Genomic DNA, 14,170 nt, shown 5'->3' with positions numbered 1-14,170 from the left:
GGGGTGGAGCCTTAACATTTAAATGTATTACAGTTAGGGCCTATACATCAAAAGGTGAAGCAGAGGACACAAAGGCCCTCTTCTGTGTGCAGCCTCCGTAGACTGGCCAGAACCACTCCATGGTCAGAGGTCTCTTATCAGGAAAGAATTCTTGTTATTGTGTTGAAACTGCAAAAGGGAGGGGCAGTGTCAGGCAGGTGGTTGATACCGGTCTTTCAGAAGCACTGGTTTCTGTTTAACTTTTAGGGAAGAAAGTTTAATTAGAGTGTTACTAGAAAGGGATCCCAGTCTAGACTCCAAGAGAGGATTCTTGGATCTCGCACAAGAAAGAATTCAGGGTGAGTCCACAGAGTAAGATAAAATCAAGTTTATTAGAGAAGTAAAGAAAGAAAAGAATGTCTACTCGGTAAGCAGAGCAGCACTGAAGGCTTCTGGTTGGCTATTTTTATGGTTATTTCTTGATGATATGCTAAGCAAGGGTAGATTATTCATGAGTTTTCCTGGAAAAGGGTGGGGAGTTCCCAGAACTGGGGGTTTCTCTTTCTTTTAGACCATATAGGGTAAGTTCTAGATGTTGCCATGGCATTTATAAACTATCATGGCACTGGTGAGAGTGTCTTTTAGCATGCTAATGCATTATAAATAGCATAAGATAAGCTGTGAGGATGACCAGAGTTCACTTTCCTCACCATCTTGGTTTTGTGGGGTTTTGTCTGGCTTCTTTACTGTATCCTGTTTTTTCAGTGGGTTCTTTGTGACCTGTATCTTGTGATATCCTATTTCATCCTGTAAGAATGTCTGACCTCTTATGAATGGAGCACAACTGATCTCAGCTCATTTTGTCCAGTCCCTATTCAAGATGGAGTTGCTCTGGTTTAAATGGTCCTGACATATTTCCCCCAATACCTCCAAAGGGACCCTTAATCCTAAAGTTTGCAGATGGATGAAGATCCAACTTCTGTAGCTTCTTCTGGCTGAATCCAGGTGATGATATTTTTGCCTAACTATTCAGGGTAGAGAGGAGCTCAGTCAGAAAGCATCAGTATGGTCAAGACCATTCCTAACACTCGAGTTCTCACAAAAGGTGATATCTGGAAGATTAATAAGTGTTCAAATTTAAGAAAACGTTGAGTAATCTTATCCTGTATTGCCACACAAAGAGTACAAGAGCAATATATTCTACAACACTAAAGCAAAGTAAGTATAATTATCCCAGGTAAACTAAATAATAAGCCTTTCCATGAACTAGGCAGTTGTTGGAACCAAGCTGATTTGGGGTTGCTAGCCAATTCCAACACATGTTCAGAATTAAAATACTGATCCAGACATTTATGTTACCCTTCTGTTTCTTCTGAGCAGCAGCTGGAGATCACTGGTTGGCTTATAGGAACAAACAGGGTCAATCTAAATGGCAGAAAAAAACTCAAAACAATGAATGGGACTAGAATTGAATAACAAGTATACCATAGTTTCTGAAACATAATTTTTTTCTCTCCAGTCTCCCATTTCTGTTGAAAACAAATCATGGTAGGACTGATTTGTTTGCACAGTAAGCTTTAGTCTTATTATGCTTGGCCTAGTTATCTGTATAAAGCATAGCAATAATAATTATTTGCCATATAGGCTTTTAAAAAATTGACTTTGATGTAACTTTGTTCCATAAGAAATCTCAGATTAGACTTTCTAAAGCCTTGAGCTGAGACACAGATTTATCTGTACGTGCAAATACTCGTATGAGTTGTGTGATTTTTCTTCTTGAGATCCCAAGATAACTGGAGCTCCTAGGCCTGTCAGAAAGTGACATTCTTTACTTACCACAGGTCAGGAACCCTGTAAAGGAATTGAATAGACAAGGTATGAGACCAGCTTTTCCCGGAGGCTTTTATCGGCTCTGTAAGTCAACTTTGATTCCTTAAAGCAATCTGTTTATATTTGAAAGAATGCCATTCTAGTCAAAGCCCTGGTAAAACAGGCAGTGTCTCTGATTATGTCCTGTTACAAAGGAAAACAGATTTTTATTACACATATGCAAATTACTATGTTGCCATAAGTTAAGAATACTCACAAATAGTTTTCAAATTCTTAAGAAATCAGGTAGAAAGAAATGTGCTCCAAAGTTTGTTCATAGGAGTATAATTTACTCAATTTTTAAAAACTGTCCGTAGCTCATAAATGAAAAATGAAACAAAGGATCAGCAACACTTTAAGCAAAAAGTCACTAGAAGGTTATTTTGTTCTTTTATTAATTTATTCCATGCTCTTAATTCCTGTTTGCTCAATATTTATGAACATGTTAGTTTCCCAAGGGAGACTCTTGAAAGTTTTTTTCCTCTCTATTTTAATGGCACACTTTCAAAAATTTTCAGAAACCTGCATTTAAGAGTCCTCTATCTGATTATAAACCATCTTTTAAAGAGAATCAAAACAAGACAACAATTTTCTGTGGATAACATAAAGTCTTAGGGAAGCCATGGTTAAAGACACAATTGACTAGAAATTTTGGTTACTTCTGTGGCATACAACAATTTTACATAACAATTATTACTGATAACATATACTAAGTCATATCAGAATTTAGGAGTTTCCCATAATTTTGGAGGACATACCAATAACATATTTATACAAATATAGCCCAAAGAAAGCTAAACACCATTTCATATTTGACAATGCTTCCTGTATGATTTTAACATACCAAATACGCCAAATATGTTATTCTTGGACTTTAGGAAACCCCATATCTAATGTAGTGACCAGATCAGAAAAAAGCATAACGTAGACTTTGATTTTGGAAAGTTTGTCAAATATCACAGATTTAAAACACTTGATATTATAAAATTGAATCCCAGGTCACTGTAAGTCATTTATTTAGCCAAAATGATAACACAAAGCTTTTCAAAAAGCAAAATCCTTTACTCATTGATAGAGGGAAGACAGCTTTCCAAACAGTGTCTCACTTTTTCTTTTTTTTCTTGTAGTTTAATTCAAAAGGCAAACAAAAATCTTCCATTATCTTTTAATATTACACAAAAATTTTGTTTAAGAGAGAAAGCCAAATTTCATCTTTGTATTAATAAATGTCAAATCCGATTCTTAAGAAAACATTGTAGACAAATCTATTCAATCTTAATCAGTTTTACCATGAGGTAAGATTCTCACAAACCTTTTGTAGTCCTTTACAATTTTTGTTTGTTGTTGTTAAAGAGCAGATTAATGCTCTAAGAAAACCCTGTTGTGCTTTTATTCCAATGTTCTATTTATGGAAAAACTGAATAATACCCTTTAACTTTAGCTAATATTTTCACACAGAATTTCTTTTACAAGATTAATTTTCACAGACCTCCCACAACTTGCTTTATCCTATGTAACTTAAAACAATCCTTTAACTCTGTCAACTAGGCAATAAGACCACATTCCCATGCCTTCTTATAATCTTTTACCAACAACACATTCAATTTTCCTTACACGCCTTCCAGGTAACACTGTTTCTCTGGTAGCTTCAATTATATATGCTACAATGTTAACTGTTAGCAAATTTTATGTTTGGTGAAAAGTCTGATAAGTAAGTGGTTTTAATTATGTACCAGGTGTGGAGCCTAGGACACCAGACAGAAGTACAGATAAGGTCTGACTCTTTCCAGCATAGCTAGCGGGCATGGCCAACTCCACATGTCCCCAGGCCCTATCTAGAATCTAATGGCTCCAAAGTAGGTAAGTTGAACAATTTTTTAAAGAAGCATTTTATGGCATTGAAGCACTTAGCAAATCTAATTTAATCTGACCTAATTTAACCAGATGTCTAAATTTTGAAGATATTTTTATTTTACCAATAATATTTAAGACTCTCTTTATTTCCCAAAGATTATTAAAGTCCCATGACTTTTCTGACAAATATTCAATTTAAGTGCTTATTTTCCAAGCCAGTTAATTAGAGCTCTTTTATATACATATCACACATACAACACATATAAATACACAGACAAACAGAAGACCTAGTAGTTGTTGATTTTTTCATTTGCCAACTTTTAAGTATCTTAGTTGGATTACTGGCTTCAGGGTGGAGCAACATGGGTACAGAGCCAGGAAAACATGCAGTTTCTAGGGCCTAATAAACAGGCACAGTTAGAAGGTAAAACAGATTCCCCATTACAGATCCCATTTTTATATTGGATTCTGGATTCCAAAAAGAGAGAATCAGCCCATCCCCTGTGGGAGTTTTGGAAGGTATAGAAGGACATTTCCATACCTTCTAGGTGGCCAAGAGCATGCTTCTGTGATCCAAACGCACACAGAGTGCGGTATTCTCCTGTAACTGCTCTTAGCCTTCCCTTAAGGTATATTTCCTACCTAGTTATTACACTCCAAGGCTAAAAGCTCTCCCATAATGCAAAGTAATTTCTGATACCCCTAAAAGTAAAAAGCATTAGGTAACACAATGCAAATCAGAGCAATGCCTTGGATTTTGAGAGGGATCTGTTCGTCTCCAGTTCCTGGGGTTGCATGAGGAAAACAGAAATTGTCCTCAAAACGGAGCCTATGATGCCTCCTCGGTTTTTTTGTAAGGAGTTCCATGCTGTTAGAAATGATCCTAGGTCCTCTCAATGTGGGCATCAAGAGTGGCAAGAAAACAAAATGAGAAAAACAATTCAGTTGACTGAGAAGGAAAAGCTTTTCTTTTTTCTAGAAAAAGATCCAAGAAGAGAAAAAAATATGTAAAAGCCTGCTAGATAGATAGATAGGTAGATAGATAGATAGATAGATAGACAGATAGATAATCTTAGATATCACTTTTAATTAAGCTGACTTTTAACCAAATCTCTTATTACCAGACTCTAGCCAGGACAAACAGTCAATATTTCTGGCTTTTGAACTGTAACAAAAATAACCTCCCAGGTGAAACCAATAAGCCTTAATTAAGTTGATGATTTAACCACAGGTATGGGAGGTATTTTCAAAGAGGTGGTAAGCAGTTTTTACAAGATCTAGAACCTCCAAACATAGCTCAGAGGAAGGAAAATTCAAGACACGTAGTCACTAGTTGTTCATGGAGGCAAAGAGAATAAATGGCAAAGGTCACATAGATATCAAAACAGAAAGGACTCATTCCCAAAGCTAGGAATTGAGTCCAGGCCACCACTGTGAAATAGCAAAGCCTTAGCTACTTAGCTGCAGTACTGCACAGTCTCCATTGCTCCTCTGAGAAGGAGCCTAGAGCAGCCAGTTTTGAGCTTGCAAAGGCTTTTAACTGCTCAAGATAATTTTTAGGACTGACAGGAACCCCAAATTCACACCCTCTAGATGGCAGAGATCAGGAGAAAGTACCCCCACATGATTACAAGGTCAAGCTTTCAAGGACATAAAACAAGACGAGAGGGAAACTTCATCCAGTTTTTGTTTCAGGGACCTGCAGGAAAGTTTGTAACTGACCAGTTTGCTGGCCAGCTTGAAGAGCAGATTTGTAGGATCGCTAGGCCTGCGTTCTATCCTGTGGCTAGGGCTGCCATAATAGAATATTACAGACTAGGCAGCTTCAACCACAGGTGTTTATTTTCTCACTCTTCCAGAGTCTAGAAGTCCAAGATGAGGGTGCCTGCAAAGCTGATTTCGGGTAAGAGCTCTCCTCCCGGCTTGTAGATAGCCACCTTCTCCCTATGTCCTCACTGGGCCTTTCCTCTGTTTGGCCAAGGGAGCTCTCTCTGGTGTCTTTTCCTCTTCTTATAAGGATAGCAGGCCTATGGATTAAGGCCTCATTCTCATGACTTCATTTAAGTTTAATTACCTCTTTAAAGGCCCGATGTCCAAATACAGTCAAATCGTGGGTTAGGATTTCAACACGGGAATTTTAGGGACACAATTCAATCCATAATAGGAGGGCATTGGAAGGAGAGTGTTCCAGGCAGAGAAGTAGTGCAGCAGAGCATATGGAAGTAGGAAAGTGAGGAGCAATGGAAGGGGTTCAGTATGGTTTGAGCGTGGGGTATGTAGAGGGTGAAGGCTGTTGTTACTAAACCAAACTGGGATTTTTCACCCAGTGCAGTAAGGTCTGTCATCCACACGGGGGTTTTACAGTGGGAGAAGGGAGGGTATTTATTTGCAGGCCAACAAGAAAACAGAATCAGGGAGCTCCTGCCTAAGACCTAAACTCCCCAATGGCTTACATGTAAGGTGGGGAGGCAGAGGTTACAGCAAAGGCATCAGTCAACACATGGAAGCCATATATTAGTTTGGCCTAAAAAGGTGGGATATCTTGAAGTAGGGGCTTACAGGTTACAGTTAAATCCAAAGATTTTCTGCTTTGTGCATTGATTAAGGAAGGGGATCTTTGTCTAAAGATGGGATCAGCAGGCCAGGCATGGTGGCTCATGCCTGTAATCTCCGCACTTTGAAAGGCTGAAGAAGGAGGGTAACTTGAGGCCAGGATTTCAACACCAGCCTAGGCAACATGGCAAGACTCTGTCTCTAAAAAAAAGAAAAGAGAAAAAGAAAAAAAATAAAGATGGAAAGGAATATTAGGTCTGGCCCATGGGTGGACTTCCTCCAGGCCTCTCAGAAAGAAATTTAAAACAAAGAATGGTGCCAGTCGTGGTGGTTCACACCGGTAATCCCAGCACTCTGGGACGCCGAGGTGGGCGGATCACTTGAGGTCAGGAATTTGAGACCAGCCTGGCCAACATGGTGAAACCCCATCTCTACTAAAAATACAAAAACTAACCGGGTGTGGTGGCGCGCCTGTAATCCCAGCTCCTCAAGAGGGTGAGGCAGGAGAATCGCTTGAACCTGGGAGGCGGAGGTTGCAGTGAGCCAAGATTGCGCCATTGCACTCCAGCCTGGGCAACAGAGCGAGGCTCGAGACTCCATTTAAAAAAAACGAAACAAAAAACAAAGAATGGTGATAATTCAGTTCTCAGTTCCTTTTCTTTTTCTTTTTCTTTCTTTTTTTTTTTTTTTTTTCTTTTCTTTTTTTTTTAAACTGCTCCTGTGGAGCAGGGCTACCTTATAGCCAGTGTGCCCAGAGTTGCCTCAGTTCCCTCATATCTGTGGTCTGGAGGATCCATTTGATGGAGATCCAGGTTCCGAAAAACAACTCTGGTACATCTGTTAAGATGTTACCTTTAGTTTCTGTAGGAAACCAAACATCTTCTGACTCTGACTTCCTTGGTGATTGTTTTAAGCTACTGTTACCCTTTTTTTCTTATCAAGTTGCTCATTTACTTCTCAAGGCTAGCCAGATGACTGGACTTTCTTTTGAAGGAACTCAAGATGTTCCTTTGTTTTATGCTCAGGGGCAGGGGGCACTCAGCAGGCCCCTAAGAGGTATCCCTGCTGTGTCTCACCATGGGTGAAGGCTCAGGGGGAAGAAAGCTAGACACCAGTTTGAACTCTCTTAAAATAAGGAGATCTTGGGTACTTTAGTAATATTTGTTTTCAAGCTTTAGTAAAGTATGAAATAACTCTGGATTAAGAGGAGAAGAACTAGAATTTAATAACCGTGAAACCTGGGCAAATTGTTCGAAGCCTCAGTTTCCTCAACTTAAAAATAGGAATTATAACTTTTTGAATTGTTCTGTTATATGAGATATCGACAGTAAAATACATTGGAGCCAAAAAAGCAAAGCATACTATTGAGGGTTATTATTATTTTTTAATCTTTCAGCCAGCCAGCTATAGCAGCTTTTCCTATATAAACACAGTATGAATTCAGTGCTCTCGTTTTCCTGACCCTCACAGCTTTCAAACCCTGTATGGACCACTGAGTTCTCTCCCTTGCAGCACCCCTTAGTCCAACCTTCTTTACTATTTTCCCCTTTAACAATTTCACCCTCTTTCAAAAGAACTGGCAGTATTTTTTTTTAAAAAAAAGAGAACAGGCTACTCTTCGAATTAAAAAAACAAAAATTGCGTTGCTTTAGGAAAAATGCTCTTCTGTCTTTTCCAATTATCTTATTTCTTCTGCCTCTCATCTGCCTTGCCTAGGCAGAATTATTCCCAAGCATGCACATGCTCTTGTGCTTCTCTGCCTTGTGGGCCAAAACATAGGCTAATAGTACTCTTCTCAGCTCACTGAGCTCTTTCCTGCCATCATTCAAATCACCTCTGAAATCCTGCCTTTCGATAAAGTAATTTCTGACTGACCCAGAGGGAAGTGATGATTTTCTCTGTGACATGTCTTTTTGTTTTCCATCACACTCAGTGTCTTGTCCTTCCGTGCAAAATGTCCATGTATTTAAAATCCCTTGTATATGTATTTGCCGTTTATTTGTGAGGTATAGCCCCTGAAGTAAAAAAAGTCTTTATTTTTTTTAACACATCAGCGTCTCAGTTTCAAAGTCAATGTGGTCTCTTGAGAAGTTAAACACGCTGCATTTGAAATTTTATATTTCTCATTTTTCATGTTTTTTTTTAAAAGCCCCTTTCAATTCCTCATGTATTTGAATATTCCAGGAAGCTAGTAAAAAGCCAAAGTGTTAAAGTGTTTATAAGGAAATATAACTCATCGAAACTGACTTACACAATTCATCAGCTGTTGTCATCCATATGTTCTCATTATTTATGTGGCTTTTGCTTTATTTAATCAGATGACTGAACTTATCATCGTGGAATTTTGCTAATAGTTGTTTAATATTATATAATAACATACTCTTGTGTGAAACAAGTTAATTGACTTTCTTTTTTTAATTTTAAAAAAATTTATGTGAGAGTCAGGAGTTACATGTGCAAGTTTGTTACATGGGTATATGTTGTGATACCGAGATTTTAGCTTCTAAGGATTTCATTGCCCAAGAAGTGAACATGGTACACTGTAGGTAGTTTTTCTAAACACTTTTCCCCTCCCCCTCTTTTGGAATCCCCAGTGTTTATTGTTCCCATCTTTGTGTCTATATGTACCTAATGCTCAGCTCTCATTTATAAGTGAGGACATGTGATATTTGGTTTTCTGCTTCTGTGTTAATTCATTTAGGATAGTAGACTCTAGCTGCATCTGTGTTGCTACAAATGACATGAGTTCATTCTTTTTTATGGCTACGTAATATTCCGTGGTTTATATGTATCACATTTTCTTTGTTCACTCCACCATTGATGGTCACCTGGGTTGATTCCATGTCTTTGTTATTATGGACAAGGCTGTGATAAACATATGAGTGGAGTTATCTTTTTTGTATAACAATTCATAGTAAAATGCTCTTAACAGCAGCACTAAATTGCTCTTAAAAAGCAATTTAGATTGCTTTTCAGGCTAGAAGGGATATTTGAAACATAGAAACAAATAATGACTCCTAAGCATAGAAACTGACCCAATCATAAAGCTCTCTTCCTCTCTTTCTGCCTTGTGTTAGACCTTATTTATTCCGTCTTAAAGCACTGTGACCATTTTCAGTGAAATCGCAGTTTCATTCATGAAAAGACAATGAATTGGTGTAAGTAATCATTTAAGGATGAAGGTGACTAGTCTGTGATCAACACCAGTACTTGAAGTACTTGTAAAACATGAATTGACTTGGTTAAATTGTAGAAAATAAAGTATTAGTACACATAAACACATTTTCTCTCAGCATTGAAAAATTCTAGCCTATAATTTACCTGCTTGCTAAGAATACAAATATTACTTAGAGGTTTATCAAGACCTTTTTCTAGAAATGGATTTAATGTACAGAATTACTCCGTTTTCTATCTGTGCTCTGTATACTACCACCTAGTGGAATAAAATGCAAATTTGCCTGTCAATATCAGGAGAAGAAAATAAATAAAGTGAAATTTATTTCAGGAAAATATTTTCATAATGCATTATTGTTATTTCTTTTAGTATAATGTAGTTTGCATAAAATACATTAGTTCAGAGTGAAAAAAGTCCCAGCCATTTTTGCGATAGCTATTAAAATGCTATTAGCTTGTCCACAAATAAGCTATTCTATTCAGAAACTTAGAAGCTAGGTAAATTATTGAGACTATGCCAGCATATTATATCTCTAAATTACATTGAGAAGCTTCTCTTAATTCCTCATCACTAGGGCAGATTAGTCCATTTTCACACCACTGTGAAGAACTACCTGAGACTGGGTAATTTATGAAGAGAAGAGGTTTAATTGACCCACAGTTTTGCAGGGTTACCATGACTGGGAGGCTTCAGGAAACTTACAGTCATAATAGAAGGTGAAAGGGAAGCAAGGACCTTCTCGTGGCAGCAGGAGAGAGAGAGAGCACAGGGGAAGTGCCACATGCTTTTAAACAATCAGATCTCATAGAACTCACTCACTGTCACCAGCACAGCAAGGAGGAAATTCACCACCATAATCCTATCACCTCACACTGGGCCCCTCCTCCGATTTGACATGAGATTTGGGCAGGGACACAAATACAAACCATATCATAGGAAAAGAATCTAACATATTCTGCTTCAAGGCACTCATGAAATGAAGGTGTCATTTCTTAACTGAGAGGTTAAATAAAAGTGCAGAGATAAGATGGTTCAGTTTTATCATAGCTGGGAAGAAAAGCAGGTGTGTAGTATGCTTAGGTTTTTCCTCCCAAACAGTGAAACCAAAAAAGGCAAATGAAGCTTTAAGGCACTTTATCCTTTATTGGTAGGATGGTCCTCCTTGAATCTTCAGCCTCCGTTAAGGAGCAAACACAAGCTAACAATCAAAACCTGTTGTTGCTTGCTGACGGATATCTCTGACATAGTCTTTTTTTTTTTTTTTTTTTTTTTTTGAGACGGAGTCTCGTTCTGTCACCCAGGCTGGAGTGCAGTGGCCAGATCTCAGCTCACTGCAAGCTCCGCCTCCCGGGTTTACACCATTCTCCTGCCTCAGCCTCCCGAGTAGCTGGGACTACAGGCGCCCGCCACCTCGCCCGGCTAGTTTTTTTTTTTTGTATTTTTTAGTAGAGACGGGGTTTCACCGTATTAGCCAGGATGGTCTCGATCTCCTGACCTCGTGATCCGCCCGTCTCGGCCTCCCAAAGTGCTGGGATTACAGGCTTGAGCCACTGCGCCCGGCAACCGCCGTAGGTTTGTTGTGGCCACCCAGGCCCTTTGGTTATCATGTTCCCATGGAATGCTAATGAAATTAGACTCCCGTTTCCTAAGGTGGCATGCCTTTCAGATAGCATTGGTGTGCGCTTGTGCAAACACATTTGTTTATGCTCATTAATATTTTACCTGCCTGATTTTGGTGGTCTGAGTGTTGAGCAGTGGGTGAGGGACTGTGGGGCAATGGATAGTAAGGGGAAGTTTAATTGAAGTTCAGATAAAAATATCCCTCAAGAAACATTACAAAGCCACTAAATCAGCGCAAGTTGAGTCTTTTCTATTGTAAAGATTCTCTTTCTTTTCCTGACAGATCCCCATTCCTATCCAGGTAGAACAGGCTCTAGTGAAGATTGGACACAAGTGGTTTATGGCCCAAAACTCTTAACCTAATAGTCCTGCCTTGTTTTTTTTACTTCGTGTGGTCTTTAATTGCTGAGGATAGCCCAGTGATCATTTCTATCTTAATATGTAGCCTTCAAAATGTTGGGTCTCTCAGTTTTCTTCCTTAATAAACAATGAACCCTAATTACTTATAACTGCTCTTGTGCTGGAGGAATTGGCATGATTTTGCATTGTGGGCTACTGGCTTTACAGTGTTTGTGGGAAAGACGGCCTTCTATCTTTGTTATTTATAAGTCATTCATTCCCTGTTTTTTTTTTTTTTTTTTAATGATATTGTTAAATAAAAAACTTCAGCCAAATTAAATTTAAAAGGATTTAATTGACCAAAGAGCCATTCGCAACTTGGGCAGCCTTCCCAGCCAGAGTAGACCCTGTGGCTTCAGTGCAGCCTCGTGGTGGAAGAGGATTTATGAACCGAGAAAGGAAAGTGACATACAGAAAACAGAAATGAGGTTCAGAAACAGCTGGATTGGCTATAACTCAGTGTTTGCCTTATTTGAACAGTTGGCCACATTTGATTGGCCAAAACTCAGTGATTGGCACAAGAGTAGGCTACAGTCTGTTTATATGTCCATTTAGGTTATAGTTCATGATGTACAGAGAAACCTTTAGGCCGAGCTTAAAATAATGTAATGAGGCAGCTGTAGGCAAAACTTGATTTAACAGTGCTTATCCCTCTATTGAAGCTGTACTCTTGCTACCTGCTAGTTGATGTGGGCAGGTGTGCTAATGGCACATTCCCCTCCACCTACCACCTGCTGAAGCCTGCCGTGTCCTGAAGCAGTCACTTAGGCTGTGAAACAGAAGGATGAATTAGAGGCCGGGCGCGGTGGCTCAAGCCTGTAATCCCAGCACTTTGGGAGGCCGAGGCGGGCGGATCACAAGGTCAGGAGATCGAGACCACAGTGAAACCCCGTCTCTACTAAAAAAAAATACAAAAAATTAGCCGGGCGCGGTGGCGGGCGCCTGTAGTCCCAGCTACTCAGGAGGCTGAGGCAGGAGAATGGCGGGAACCCAGGAGGCGGAGCTTGCAGTGAGCCGAGATCGCGCCACTGCACTCCAGCCTGGGCAACAGGGTGAGACTCCGTCTCAAAAAAAAAAAAAAAAAAAGAAGGATGAATTAGAGAAGTAAATATTATATTTTACCCCCCAAAGACTAAAACCATGTCTGGGTTCTCCCCTTTCTCAATTCTCAATCAATGCAACCTTGAAAGGTGTTATATAGATAGTGGTTGGAAATATGTCTCTCCTCCAAAACCCTACTAACGCACAAAAGTGGACAAATCTAGCTTTTTTGCTTAAAATCGTAATAACTCAGAAAGCAAAGCAAAATGAAATGTATGTGCTCCATTCTCAGGATGTCCTCCTTGAAAACCATTAGGCTTTGTGTAACTCGATTTTAAAAGTATGGTAATAGCTCCTGTCATTCGATGGCTCCTTCTGGGAGACAGATATAAATCTATTCTAGACTTTTAAGACTGGTGTCTACATTTTAAGTTACGGTTGTGTCTACTTCTGCTTTGTTGCAGCCTTCTCTTGGAGTCAAGAAGCCTACCAAAGCCCTGCTCTTTGTACTCTTGAGCCCAGTGGGACCTTATTTTTCAAGTGGAACCTTTAATCCAGTGTCCCTGTGGGCCAATCCCAAGTATGTAAGAGCCTGGGAAGGTGGAACTGGGGACTGCAAGATGGGAGGGTAAGTAAATCTGTGTCTCTGTCTAAAGAAAAGATTCCTTCATGACCGTTGAGTTAGTGCCATTTCACTTCAGTATGAACACATTTAGTACTTTTCAAACTTTAATGTTCATTGCGTTTCATGGTTAATTTTCAGTTTAATCTTTCAGCAAGCCAGCTATAGTAGCTTTTCCTATATAAACACAGTACGAATTCAGTGCCCTCGCTTTTAGATGTGCTAGTTTAAAGGATAGCCGATGGCCCTTCATAAGGGAGAAATACTGGATATGATACCTAGTCAAGAACTGAAGCAAGAAACTAACAAACATCACATCAGTGCTTTGGATAAACTGCCCCTGGGCACTGGTCTCTGGCTGCAGGCTGATGGCTGGCATTAAAGAGCATCTGGTCCTGAGACCTAGGCTCTCAGTTGGCTCCAGGGAGTCCTGTCTGGGGAAGGTGCCTGCCTCACTGAAGTGCTGTCTTCATTGCCACAGATTGTGGCCACACCTGCTGCCAACTGGCTGCGGGACAGCCCTGCTTTGGCTCTGTCAGGCCAGTCTCATAGGCCATATGTAGCTGGCAGGGAATATAAGAGCATTTAAAAAGTGTTGGACGATTTCAGGGGTGGACTTGGCCATGAGTTAGGAATGCCCCTATGGGTGAACGAGAGTAACTGGATTAAGCAGCATGGGTTCTTGCTTTGCATGTATCAAATGGTGCTGTTCACATACCCAGGGCAGCAACTGTCCAAAAAGGTGTCCATGGCAGTCTTGTGGGCCCTGGTAGGACCTGTAGGTTCAGGAGGCAGGAGAGAGTCACATGACATGCTGCTGGGGTATTAGAGGCAATGACCACTGGATTTGACCCTTCTGTAGTCTTGCTGTATTTTTCTTTTCTCTCCTCACCTACCCAAAGGAAAAAAGAATGGTTATAAAAGTCATCCCCACTGGCAACTTTAGCAACTGCATTCCCTCAATGGGTCGAGAAATCCAAATGGAATGCGTTAAAACTAGGAAGTCTTTTCTCCTTCTGGCTTAGAGCACACCTTCCTGTGTCCTAGGCTAGCCAGGC

The 14,170-nt window shown here is 39.8% G+C and overlaps 1 protein-coding gene across 3 annotated transcripts in view; it reads left to right on the top strand.

Annotated features, from left to right (window-relative positions):
- BCAT1 (branched chain amino acid transaminase 1) overlaps nt 1–14,170 on the top strand; it is a 137,447-nt gene that overhangs the window by 85,851 nt on the left and 37,426 nt on the right. For all 3 annotated transcript variants that reach the window (XM_050746722.1, XM_050746721.1, XM_050746723.1), the window contains one exon: nt 12,955–13,118. In XM_050746722.1, coding sequence (XP_050602679.1) covers nt 12,955–13,118 — 164 coding nt within the window. The remainder of the gene's footprint in view (nt 1–12,954; nt 13,119–14,170) is intronic.

This window comes from Macaca thibetana, chromosome 11, assembly GCF_024542745.1.
Source record: "Macaca thibetana thibetana isolate TM-01 chromosome 11, ASM2454274v1, whole genome shotgun sequence".
Taxonomy (NCBI): Eukaryota; Metazoa; Chordata; class Mammalia; order Primates; family Cercopithecidae; genus Macaca; species Macaca thibetana.
Note: the sequence above shows the minus strand (reverse complement) of the source record. Positions and strands in the feature narration are given on the sequence as shown.